This window comes from Thunnus thynnus, chromosome 11, assembly GCF_963924715.1.
Source record: "Thunnus thynnus chromosome 11, fThuThy2.1, whole genome shotgun sequence".
Classification (NCBI taxonomy): Eukaryota; Metazoa; Chordata; class Actinopteri; order Scombriformes; family Scombridae; genus Thunnus; species Thunnus thynnus.
The window spans coordinates 33499572-33512448 of NC_089527.1; the positions used below are offsets into that span (position 1 = coordinate 33499572).

Below are 12877 nucleotides of genomic sequence, written 5' to 3' on the forward strand. Positions count from 1 at the left end.
CCTCTCATTCACCAACTTTCTTGCTACCACTGCTCCCTCTCCTCATCCACTCTCTAGCTTGCTCGACCACTGCTTTCTCTCTCTCTTTCTCTCAAATGAAGAGAAATGTCTTCCCCTCTTCCTAGTAATATTTTTGTCCTCCCTCATGGCAGGGTTAAAGCTCTATTCAGTCTGATGGCGTGCTGTGATTGGCCACCACAGCATTATGGGTTGCGTTTCTCCAAAAGTTGATTCCAGTTCAACTTTCTCGCTGCGGGCCACTGCGGCCCCCATCCCCGCAGCCTAAACACACCTGTCTGCTTCCGGCTGGCTACCTGAGGCTGGTGCTGCGTGCACATTGAAATCATGATGGGAAAAAGAAAGTCTCTCGATGAAAAATGTATTCTCCTTGAAGCTTATAACAAACTGACAAAAACAAGCCAATGAGATGCAGCAGCGAAACAACAAGCGTTTGAAACAGCTGTTCTGTATTTTAAAACAGTTAATAAAATTCAGGTAGTACCAAAGCTGCCCATTTCATTACTTTATATTCATGTAATAAACATAAAAATGTCAGTTAGATGATAATCTGTATAAGAAATAAAGAAAAAGAAAAAAAAATTAGTTATAATATCCATCTGCTTATCAATTTAACCTGGACAGATGTTATCACTATAAGCGGTTTCCACTGTACCTGGATGTTATGTTAAGATGCCACCCTATCATGGACTCTTCATATAGAATTTATTTGTAAGAAGATACAGCAGGCATTTACTTTCTTTGTAGACTCAGATCTATGGAGCCAGTAGCCAGATTATTTTTGTTTTATAAGTTATAAGTTATTCAGAGTCTCATGCTATACTGCAGTACGGCCTGTGAAACTTAAAACTAAACTATATCATCAAATCCGAATTGCGCAAAGATTATTGGCCAACCTGTGGCACACTCCTTTCAAATAGCTCACAACAAGAGCATGCTTAGACTTGCTAATCGTATCTCTTCTGACTCCTTGCATGTTTTAATCCGAAAAATACCAACTTTTGCCCTCTAATAGGTGATTTAGAGTCCCTCAATTTAAACACAACAGACTGAAGAATTATTTTATGCATCAGTCTATCCTGTTGTTAAACCAAGATCAGTGTGCTGCCGAGATCTGAATCCAGAAGACATGATGTGATATGTATGATTGTCATTTGATGTGTTTTGTATGTCTATGAAAAGTGTCATATGTGTAACTGTATGTTTAATCTGTGTGTAAACCTCTTAAAGAGGTTAATTTCACTGCAAACTGACAATATAGTTGTATTGTATTGTGTCATATCATATTGTCTCTTTCTTTCTTCTTACATATATAGATGGTGATATGATATGCTTAAATATGACTATAGAATTCTGATCGGTGGAAATTCACAAATCACCCTACAAATGAAATGAAATGCTGTATGACTGACTTGGAACTCACATAAAAATCAGATCAATTGCAATTGACAGATTGATCTGTTTTGTTATGTCTTAGGGACTGTTTGTTATTTATTAGAGGGAGGGGATGGCTGGGGTATGACTTTGTTTTTTATTTTTATCTTGACCCTCTCTGGAGCTACAAATATTTTCCCTTGAGGCTCCCTGAGTGTCTGGGGGAAGATGCATGACCCTCCCTCCACCATAAATAACCATATTTTATTATATTCACACCAAAGTTAGGTAGGATTGGAAAAAGTAAAAAGGAAGCTGACCTTTTCCAACCATTACTTAAACCTTGGCCCTCTGACCTCCCTTCCCTTGTCGGGGAAAAAAAACTACCAGTCCAGCTTACTGTTGCCTCTCCTACAGTAACATTTCTGCAAAGTTACCTATGACAATTCCAGCTCTGAAACAAAAATAGTCCAGCCAGTGCAGCCAGGAGTAAGAGTTATCACCAAAACAAACAAATAATTTCTTAAGCAAAATGCAAATCCTCCTTATAAACAATCACATCATCACACAAGCTGTGTGTGCACTTCAGCAGAATATGAGTGTATGACAGCCAGTCGTCCTACCACACATACCAGCAAAATTCAATAAGCCTACGACTCTGCCAGTGGCCAGAATAATATCAGCTGGTACCGCAGCCATTATTAGATTTTAAAAACCCCTTACCCTTTTACCTTTGATGGTTGCATTAACGAAAGTTACTTGAAACGAAAACCTGGAGTTGAAGAAAGCCTTGGTTTTCTGCGCCAAATTAGCTCTGGTGTAGGAGTTCCTTTGCCAATTAACTCCATTAAAAGTTAATCCTGAAAAAGGCATGGATAATCCTCACTAACCATTACCCCCAGCTTGAATATAATTTTTTTCCCTGCTGGCTTGTGACCGGGTCCACTCCATTTCAGTGTGCCGGTACAACAAACAATAATGTCGGACTACAGGGCAAAAGCTATGGTAGCTTTCTGAGCTGACAAATAATTGCCAGTATGGACTGTAATGTTCACAATATGATTTTATGTAAGCCAGAATAACATTCATCAGTTCTCTGTTTTATCAATCTCCCTTGACTTGTTTGTTTTTGTGTAAGCCATGTAGTCGTGATGATGTTAATGCTGCTGTCACTGATGAAATTTGGTGGCGGATCTGGCATATCTACTGGCATAGCTACGGGGGCGGCTGTGGCTCTGGAGGTAGAGCGGGTTGTCCACTAATCGGAAGATCGGCAGTCCGATTCCCAGCTCCTCCAGTCCACATGTTGATGTGTCCTTGGGCAAGATACTTAATCCCAAATTGCTTCTGATGGCTGTGCCATCAGTGTGTGAATGTGTGTGAATGATTAGATTTCCTCTGATGGGCAAGGTGGGACCCTGCATGGTAGCCTCTGTACCCATTCAGCGTATGAATGTGTGTGAATAGGTGAATGTGACTGTCCATTTACCACTTACCATTTACGATAACTATCAGATGGTGTGAAGACTCTGCCAACTCGGTGCACCACAGCATGTAATTGTGTGGACCCATTCACAGCACACAGCCGACTGAACTTGTCATAAAGTAGCAACAACAAAGCCCGCCCATTTTAAAGAAAGATAGAATTATAGCTGGATCACCAATCACAGAGCTGAAAGCAGCATTTCTTCACAGCAACTGTAGAGGCACAAAATTCTGATAAGCTGACAAAAGGGGTTTCTTCCATTTAACCCCTCACATTCACACAAACCAAAGAGGCAGGTTTGAATGGTTTATATCCTCAGAAACTTTTTGTGAGTCCCGTCACCATACAGTGGTAAAACACATATTCTGAAAAGAAAACATATATTTAAAATAAATACAAAATGCAACCATTTAAAATTATATGTCCCTCTCTTAAGCCAAAATAAAAAACACAAGTCCCTCCTCAGTGCCTAAAATATTATTTGGCCCTGTTTGCACCACCCCTCTCCCTCTCATAAATAAATAAATAATGAACAGTCCCTTAGTCTCTTGTTTTGCTGTAAAATATAAATTCTCACCTGGGGATCAATAAAGTGTGAAGACCATAGATTATACAAAGATGGACGTAGTGAGGTGTGACGTCACTGGTTGGTTTGCATTGGAGCCGATTTGAAGCCCAGAGTTGCGGCTTATGGTAGGCGCCATCTTTTCCGTTTGGAACCAGGACGTTCCATATAAGGAGTGCGGGTTGTTGCCTTTCCCGCTCTGGAAACATGCCCGCTACTTCAGACTTAAGCTAATGCTAACTTACTGGGAACACTGATCGCTGCACACTTGGGCTAACATTAGCTAACTAACAGGGCAAGTATAGTTATCAAGTAACGTTAAACTTTGTGACATATTGCGACAATAGTCTCAGTGTGAGTCCCGGAGCCAGGGAGAGCAGCAGTTGAGCCAATTGTCAATCACAGCTGCCAATCGACATCCACATGGCAGACATCAAAGCCAAGTTTATCAAAGACAAGCTGATATTCCTGTTGTGATATGAGGCAATAAAAACTTTTGCTGACAAAGCTTAAAACCAATTTTGAGTTTCAAGTATGATAGTGCTGTCTGTTTAGAAGGTTTTGTTTACTTTTTCTTTTTTCAGCCACTCCATTTCCTGGTGGATTCAAGTGTTTTACCTGTGAAGATTCACAAGATAACTTTGAGTGTAATCGCTGGGCACCGGACGTGTACTGCCCATTTGGTAAGATTCTTCTGTCGACATTTGAGGAGTAAAATATGCACTACACACATTTTTTTAAAATATCTTAAATAAGACTATGTAATTTTTGAGATAAGTGGTATTACATTCTTGAATTATAAAATATTATATTATATGGCCATTATCTTATGGTTGCTAATGTTTGCATAACCCAGGAGCTGGAGAGTGAGGATATTAAAGGAAGGGTCGTGTTCAAACAAAAAGGATTGTCAACAAATTTTTTGAACCTCACTTAAAGGATAGGTTCACAGTTTTTCAAGTGTGTAATAAAACAACAGTCAGGTGTCCATCTGAACAGTGAAAGTGGTTTTCCTTGCTGTAATCATTCCTCCAGTTCATACTGGCTATTAAAAGATCCCCCTCAAATGTGCTTTCAATGTAAGAGATAGGGGCTAAAATCCAGTGTGTCCACACAGTCATTTTGTGCAAAAATGCATTTAAAAGTTTATCTGAAGCTTATATAGAGACAGAGCACAATGAAGTCCCGCTCAGCCTGGAGGGGAAAACAATTCATTGCTCTCCATTGACTTTGTATTGAGTGAAGGTGCCTCCTTGTCACTTCCCTTTGCAACAACAACAACAACAGAAAAATGTCTAAAAGCTGCTATGTGGTGGAATAAACTACCAACAGGGTAAAGAACCCAGAACTAAGTTTTTTTAAGCTGCAGAATTGAAAAACTGAGCCTTTAAGAAGACAAAAGTGCATACAGGGCTGTGAGCCATGTGGTGGAAGAGACAGACCCAACCTGAGCTGCACAGACAACCTGCATCTCAAAAACCTTTGCATTGCTAGTTACAGAGAACACACATGAAAGTAAAAACAGAACAGCTGTTTAATTGAAAGGTATGCAGTTTTTGTAATAGACGTTTAAATCACAGAATACATTCCGCTGAAAAATCTGTAAAAAGAGCCTGAATGGAAAATGATTGCATGTCTGTGCGTGTAACTTCCTTGACTCTGTTTGAAGTTTTAATTTATTTATTTGATAGGGACATTGCAATTTAACATAATTCCAATATAGAGCATGAAACTGATGTGCTGCACAGAGAGTTTATAGCTATTGCTATTTTTGAACTTTTGTACCTAGTTGGGCTTTACATGTACAGTGTAATTAAAACATACAGCTTTCATTATCATAAAACCACAATACACTACAGATGTAGATGAAATACACATACTAAAAACTATTGTTTGTGATGTACAGTTTGAAAAAAACAAAACAATTAAATGCACAATATGTAAAGTCTGCCACTAGGACTCTCAGTCAAAACAATAACAAAAAGATTGATGATGTGAAGAAGCAAGGGATGATGGGAGTTGTTTCCTTAATTTTTAAACAACCAGCTTCTCCAGGTTAGGATTACTTCGGTGTTCATTGTTCAGGATGTTTTTACTGGGAGCTGAATTATCCGCAGTGGTCCCCTCCTCTCCAAAACAAACAGAACCCGTGATTAAAACAGGTAAAAACACTGAATAAAGCAGTTTCATGTAAAAAAAAAAATAAAAAATCAGTGTTTCTCCAACGCTGTTTGGTGGACACAGGACGTCTGGAGGGGCTGCGAGCCGAGCTGCTGCTAACGTTTGCTCAGCTTGTTTCTCTGACAACTTAAGATCCAGATGTTTAGCAGGTTTTTACTGGGAGCCAAATTATCCACAGAGGTCTCCTCCTCTCAATAACAAGCGTGCACAGGGATTAAAACGGGTAAAAACACTGAATAAAGCAGTTTCATGTAAAAAAAATCAGTGTTTCTCCGACGCCGTTTGGCAGACAGAGGACGTCTGAGAGGGGCTGTCAGCCGAGCTGCTGCTAACATTCGCTCAGCTTATTTCTATGATAACTTAAGATCCAGACGTCCAATGACTAAAATCCTTCATCCAGTTAAAAGATATATTCAAAAATGACCAAGACCTAAAAAGTTTATCGTAAAAATACGGCTTAATAATACGGCTGAATAAAAGTCAATTTAAGACAGTTTCTTGCAGACAACCACAATGCCGATGTATTGTCTTGTCTGCATATACACTTTGTGGCAGACAACCACAGTGTCGACACATGTATCTTTTGTGCATATACTCTTCGGTAGAGGGGTATGACACCATTGACAGGTGACCAAATAAAACAGACAGTTACCTTGATTAAAATTAGGATTTCCCTGTTTTTAAAAATTGTTGGAAATATTTGGGATAATGTAAGTACACAACTCAACAAAATATATAACATAGGTCCAGTTGTTTTCAGAAATTTTAATGCGGAATAGTTATATATTATAGCTTTAACAATACAATACAATTAGCTAAAAATGGGTACAGCTCTGGTTTGCTTTTAGCCAGCACTTAACCTTTGTAGTAAAAGATTATATATCTGGAATTAATTTGATTTCAGTTGGTAATGTGCTCCAAAGTTGACAGCCCTTTATGGAGCAGGCTGATTGTCCAAATTTAGATCTACAATGTTGTATTTTTACAGTTGCCATTCCCCATTCCCCATGCTCCTAGTATGGAGATAGATTTGTTTCATAGTGATTTGTGTAAACAGATCGACAATCTGTGTGTAAATCATAGACTGTATAAAAATATGGACGTAGTTACAGTGACGTCACCCGAGTGGTTTTGAAGCTCAAAGTGAGCCGCTCCGGCCGTCTCCATCTTGGCAGTGCATGACGCTGCCTAACTCCCAGCCAATCAAAAATGGGCAAAGAGGCAGGCCGAATGGCTGAAACAAGCCACCTAGTGGCTGGCGGACGTGTCACTCAAAGCAGCCATGTCCTTCATTATGCATTACTTTACGGCTTAATGAAATTTAAACGGGTGAGTTATAAAAAAAATTCACCCCCCGTACAGTTGTTATGAAAGGGGAAATTAGCTATAGAGACCAAAACCGTTTTTTGTACCAGGCTGTAAACATGTTTATTTCTGCTGTAAAATTGGACATTTTAACATGGGGGTCTATGGGGATTGACTCGCTTTTGGAGCCTCAAGTGGCCATTCAAGGAACTGCAGTTTTTAGCACTTCCGCATTGGCTTCATTTTACAGCCCCAGAGGTTGCCGCTTGGTGTAAATGTGTAATCTGTAAATATAAAACACTTTCCACAAATACAAAAAAAGATTTGTAAACTCACAAAAATATTTTGCAAATATAAAACAGATCTGCAAATACATAAACAAATTTCAGAAATAAAAAATATCTGTGAATACATTAAATTAATTTGCAAATAAATTAAAAGCATTTGTGAATATCTTCCTAATATTTAAAACTTTCCAACAGGCATTTGTGAACTCAGTTTTTATTTGTGAATCGAAAAAACATTTGTGGATCTCAGTTCTACGCTTGTGGATTTGCTTTCTACACACACAGAGTTTTGAAACAAATTTTCCACAGGTCCAAACGAAAATTCACTCGTATCACTCGGCCATTTTTGGATAGTATGTGATCGCCTGCTGATGACATCATTTCCGCATTTCAAAGTAAGAGCATGCAGTTGTGCATGTATGTGTTTATTTGTTGTATATTATATATGTATATTTATATATGTATATAATTGCCAACTGAAGAAGCAGCTAAGCCACCGCTTTAGAGAACTGAACGTTGCCCACAAGCATCCTCGTGCCTTTCATACTCAAACAGAGATGTCTACGAAAGTGTGAGCTAGATAATATACATAGAATAAATAAACACACACTAATAATCACTGCATGACATTAACATAAAACAATGAATGCACGTTACTTATCACTGATTATTAAAAAAACAAAAATAAAAAATAGCTCATAGAAAGACTGCGTGCTCTTACTTTGAAATTTGGAAATGACGCTGTCAGCAGGTAATCACGTGCGATCCGAAAATATTTTTGTGAGTTTACAAATCTTTTTTGTATGTGTGGAAGGTGTTGCGGATCTGTTCACACAAATCATTATGAAATAAATCTACCCCCATATCCTAGTTACTCTGTTACTGTCTTGTCTTTGTATATATCTGGACAGGCTTTTTGTCCATTATTTTCAGTACCTGACTGTATAAGAATAAACTGTACTCGCCCTATCAGCTGTGAAAAGTGCTCTCTGTCTGTCTCTATGAGGTTTCAGCAGTCTGAGTTAGTAATATCAAGCAGATATCTGTCATATTTAAAGCCTTTTTAGCATCAAATTCCGTCTTTGTTTCCTCAGACAGTGTTTCCCTGTTGAGCTGCAGTGGAAGTATAGTAACAAAAAGATGGAGTTTGGCACTAAGAAGACTGTAACATTGAAAGATATCTGCTTTATTTGACTCATTTGGACAGCTGACATGTCGTATTAGCTTCAGACAAACCTTTAAATACATTTTTGCACATTTCTGTCCCCCATCACTCACATCGTAAGTGCATTATGAAGGGATTATCTAATGGTCAGTATGAACAGGAGGAATGATTACAGCAAGAAAAACATGTTTCAATGTCCATATGGGCAACTGGCTGTTGTTTTAAGACACACTTGAAAAATTGTGAACCCATCCTTTAAAATGTATTATATCACATATGAAATCAACACTATATGATTTTAATATATTTTTAAGACAGATTATTTATTGTCAGGGATGATTTATTTGCATGTATTTATGTATTGTTTTCAATTGCTATGTATGCCTATTTATTGGTCTAGATGTAATCTGGGTTACATTTGCAAACTTTAGATACTGTTATAACTGACAACTGTCAACTACTACTGTACAGTCATTTCATCATTTCATTGACTTCATCTTCTCTACTTGTACTACGGTTGTACAATGTTTCAGCATCTACCACTTTACCACACTTGTCTTTTGTGGCCAGAGTGGATACTGTTCAGCAAAATGTACAGTCTGGCTTTGGTACACTGGAGTTTTCTTGTAAAAGAAGTTTCACTGTTGGCATTCTTATGTGTTCCTGCTTTTTGCTGGCTAGTTATTTAAGGTGTTGGGTCAGTGGAATAGTGTAAAACTGTCAACAGGAATTTGTACCACATCACCCTGTGCAAGTGCACGTATATGTTTGCCGTTATACACTAATAGAGCACCACATAGCGCCATCAGTGGTACCCCGTGGTGTTTGTGTCAGTACATTGCACAGTGCACACATTGTACACATTTTTATTTGGATTTGACATTCTTGCTACCCAGAAGATTCTATATCATTACGTTTATGAATGCTGCTGGCTGCTTGATGTTTCTCTGAGCTATGAAGACTTAAGCATACAGCCCCTCAATTTACAGTAGCCTCCAATGATTACAGTTGAGTTTACCTCAGATTAATGCTCTACAGGAACTAATCAAAGCTAGTCCGTGTGTCCTAGTCATTAAGAAAAAGCTATAAATCTGTCCAGCAGTGACCAAGTACCTGCTGGCTTCACTCATAAAAGAACATTCTTTGCTTGAAAAAATATCAATCTTAGTTTGAGATAGAGAGCTCAACCAGTATAATGTTGTATAGGCTAACTAACTATTTCCATGTTTTTTGTGGTTTTCCACATCACCACATTGACACTGAGGACATGGAGCTTTTTAGATTGTATGTGACTAATTCAACACAGTCCAGCTCAAATTCCACAGGGGAGTATTAGAGAAGGGGGGGTTAAGAGAAGCAATCTCAGAACTACTACTCTTATACTCCTGTAGGTATAACTCCAAGTGTTGTGGTTATCTCTGCAAATGTTTGAAGCTGAATTTCCATTTTTTTCAGAGGCCAAATACTGCTACACACGCCACACAATAGATGTGGAGGGAGACAGTGTATCTGTGACTAAACGCTGTGTGGCCCTGGAGGACTGTCTTTCGGCAGGATGCACTGAAATGGATCATGAAGGAAACAAGGTGGGGTGCCGGGAAAATCTGTACAAGCCAAGAATATTAGATTCTTCCACTTTGGTGGAACGCCATATCCTTTCAAATTTTCACGATATTTGCTTTAGTTTGCAGGTTTGGGAGTTATACCATGGAACTAACCTCTTATGTTTTATTATCATCCTTCTTAAAGGGGCGATGGAGTCGAGTGTTATTCTTAATGAGCCTGCAGCACTATCAACAAGATTATCAGTTTGGGAGGGACTAAAGTTAACATAAGAGTCCTCTGTAGTATTGAGACATGGCATTGAATTCAGTACTGATGGAATTGCTTCCGTAAATTTAGCTACAGCACTATCAGATAGACATCTAATGAAGACATTTTTGTCTGATGGCGTGTAATCCAGTGATAGGAATTCAAAAGTTATTAAGTAATGGTCTGATAAAATAGGATTTTGTGGAAAAATTATTAAAGGTTCAATTTCAATTCCATAAGTCAGAACAAGGTCTAGGGTCTGGTTAAAACAGTGAGTGGGATTATTTACACACTGAGAGAAGCCAATTGAGTCTAATAATGAGATCAACGTAGTGCCAAGACAATCATTATCAACATCCACATGAATATTAACATCACCCACTATAATTACTTTATCTGTACTAAGGACTAAGTTTGATAAAACGGTACATTATAACACATAGAACTGGCTGTAAAGTTTTCCAGGTTGGCTGAGAGAGACTAAGAACAAGGCTTTTGAATGAGTTATGATTGAATTTAGATCTAGGGTAGATGATTAGGCTTGAGTTGAAAAGGGTTGCAACTCCACCTCCTCGGCCAGTGTCTCGAGAAATATGAGTATTAATATGACTGGGGGGAGTGGATTCATTTAGGCTGAAATATTCTTCATGACACAGCTAGGTTTCAGTAAGACAAAATAAATCAATATGATGATCTGAGATTAAATCGTTCACTAATTGAGATCTCATATTGTTTTTAATGTGTGTCTCTCTGTCAAGGTTTGCATAGCCTGCTGTGAGGGAAATATCTGTAACCTACCAGTACCATGGAATGAAACAGATGCCATCTTAACCACCACCTCACCACTCAGCAACACTGTTGGACTTTTACAAAGCTACGCACTAACTTTTTCTCTCATCATTGGTTCCTTCATTGTCTCAAGTGGCGTTTGAAAAGTGAAGGCACAGTCAACTTCATCAAGGTATACTGGAAAGTTATAGCGTGTCAGTGAACCACTTGGATTGTACTCCGACATAAGACAGTTTGGACAGTTTCTTTTCCTGTCAGGTCCAAACACATTTGAAATCTGTTATCAAAAGAATAGGCACTTAACATTGCACAGTGTAGTGACTTTAATAGATGAGATTATCACTGTTGACCATGGGGAATAAAACATCTTAACATGTTGTTTAGTTTGTTACCTAAAGAATGATTTTATTTACTACACTTTTTGTGTTGCTACATGTTTGTCCAACCAGCCAGACGGCAGTCATAAATAATGTTGTTCCAAATATATTACTGTCACAATGTAGAAGATCGGTAGAAGGTGCTTGGCAAAATACAGAAAAGTTGGTACCTCTTTGCAACAAAAGTTAGAACATCATTTTCTATTTAACAGGAAATGATCCATGAGGAAATAATAGTTACAAGTTAACCGATCAATCTTCTGATACATGGAAGTACTTTATTTTGACTCATTTCATTTTCTGCTGTCTTCCTACAAGATACTTGTTAAGGCCCAAGGTATTAATGGGCTGAACGTTGGCAGAAAAGTAGAAAGACAAAGATTTCCACCAATGCTACAAGGAATATAAATTATTTTTATTAATCATTTATTGAGGTAAAAGGTAAAATACAGTAAAAAAAATGCTGTTATGGTTAAAATTGTGGCTACTGCAATAGCACATGCAATATTAAATCAAGACTATGTCAGCGTTGAAAGAGGAAATTACACTTTTTTCTCCTTGTAAATGAAATGTTAAAATCATTCACATTCAAAGTATTAAACCATGCTCTTGCTCAGTCAAATACAGGAGTTATATATAGTATATATACTATATAGAAGTTTAACTGCTACAGCTTTACGTGGCCTGGTATGGCCAGCTTTTGATACTTAATATTAATATGTAATTGACATTACTGAGTCAGCTCACTGACAATGACTCTTCTACACTTGTTCTACTGTTGACATACATTTCAGCAGGTATGCAGGTAAACATTTAAATGGTTTTATCACCAAAGTAAAATTAGAAGTATACACAGCACACCCACATGTTTGTTGTTTTCTGCATACTGTATTAGGACACCTAATAATTATGTCATTAAAGCAATTGACTCAAGAGAATCTTGGGAAATAAAATGAGCCACTGTTTAAAGGTTACATAGTCTTGCTTTAAAATGACCCTACTGACCTTAATCAGTAAAGCCTGTCTAAACAGAGTGTAAATGTGGCATGCAGCTGCATATATAACTCATAACTCAACACTTGTTATATCAGAATTGGATCAAAAGGCTCGTTGTGACGAATCCACAGAGAATTATTAACCAACTTTACAATGCAATAATATGTCAGTGCTGTGTGTCTGTCAGCTTCTTTTGGATTTCTTCTGCCCCATACTGGCAAAAAATCACTAATGCAGCTTTAAAGACTGGTAATGGAAGAACTGAAGAACATTGTCCATGCAAGTATATAGTCTTTTTTAAGTATTTAGGATTTGATGTTGCATGTGTGAGTCTATAATCCATGATGTATGTCACTGAATGCATATATACATATACATAGTATTTATTTTTATATCAACTGTTCTTGTGAAAAAAGTGGAAGTATGAAATGTTAGCTGTAGGTTACAGATGTTGATGTGAAACATCAAGGGCCATGATGCAGAGCTGTTGTTGTAGAAAGTTCATATACTCATGAGAACAAT

General features: G+C 37.8%; 1 protein-coding gene across 3 annotated transcripts in view; it reads left to right on the top strand.

Moving 5' to 3' along the window:
• Positions 1 to 12562, top strand: part of lypd6 (LY6/PLAUR domain containing 6) — a 64057-nt gene extending 51495 nt beyond the window's left edge. For 2 of the 3 annotated variants that reach the window (XM_067604561.1, XM_067604562.1), the window contains exons 3-5: positions 4028 to 4126; positions 9837 to 9967; positions 10952 to 12562. In XM_067604561.1, coding sequence (XP_067460662.1) covers positions 4028 to 4126; positions 9837 to 9967; positions 10952 to 11125 — 404 coding nt within the window. In that variant the 3' untranslated portion in view covers positions 11126 to 12562. The remainder of the gene's footprint in view (positions 1 to 4027; positions 4127 to 9836; positions 9968 to 10951) is intronic. The other variant, XM_067604563.1, reaches the window with a different exon arrangement.
• The last annotated feature ends 315 nt before the right edge of the window (positions 12563 to 12877 follow it).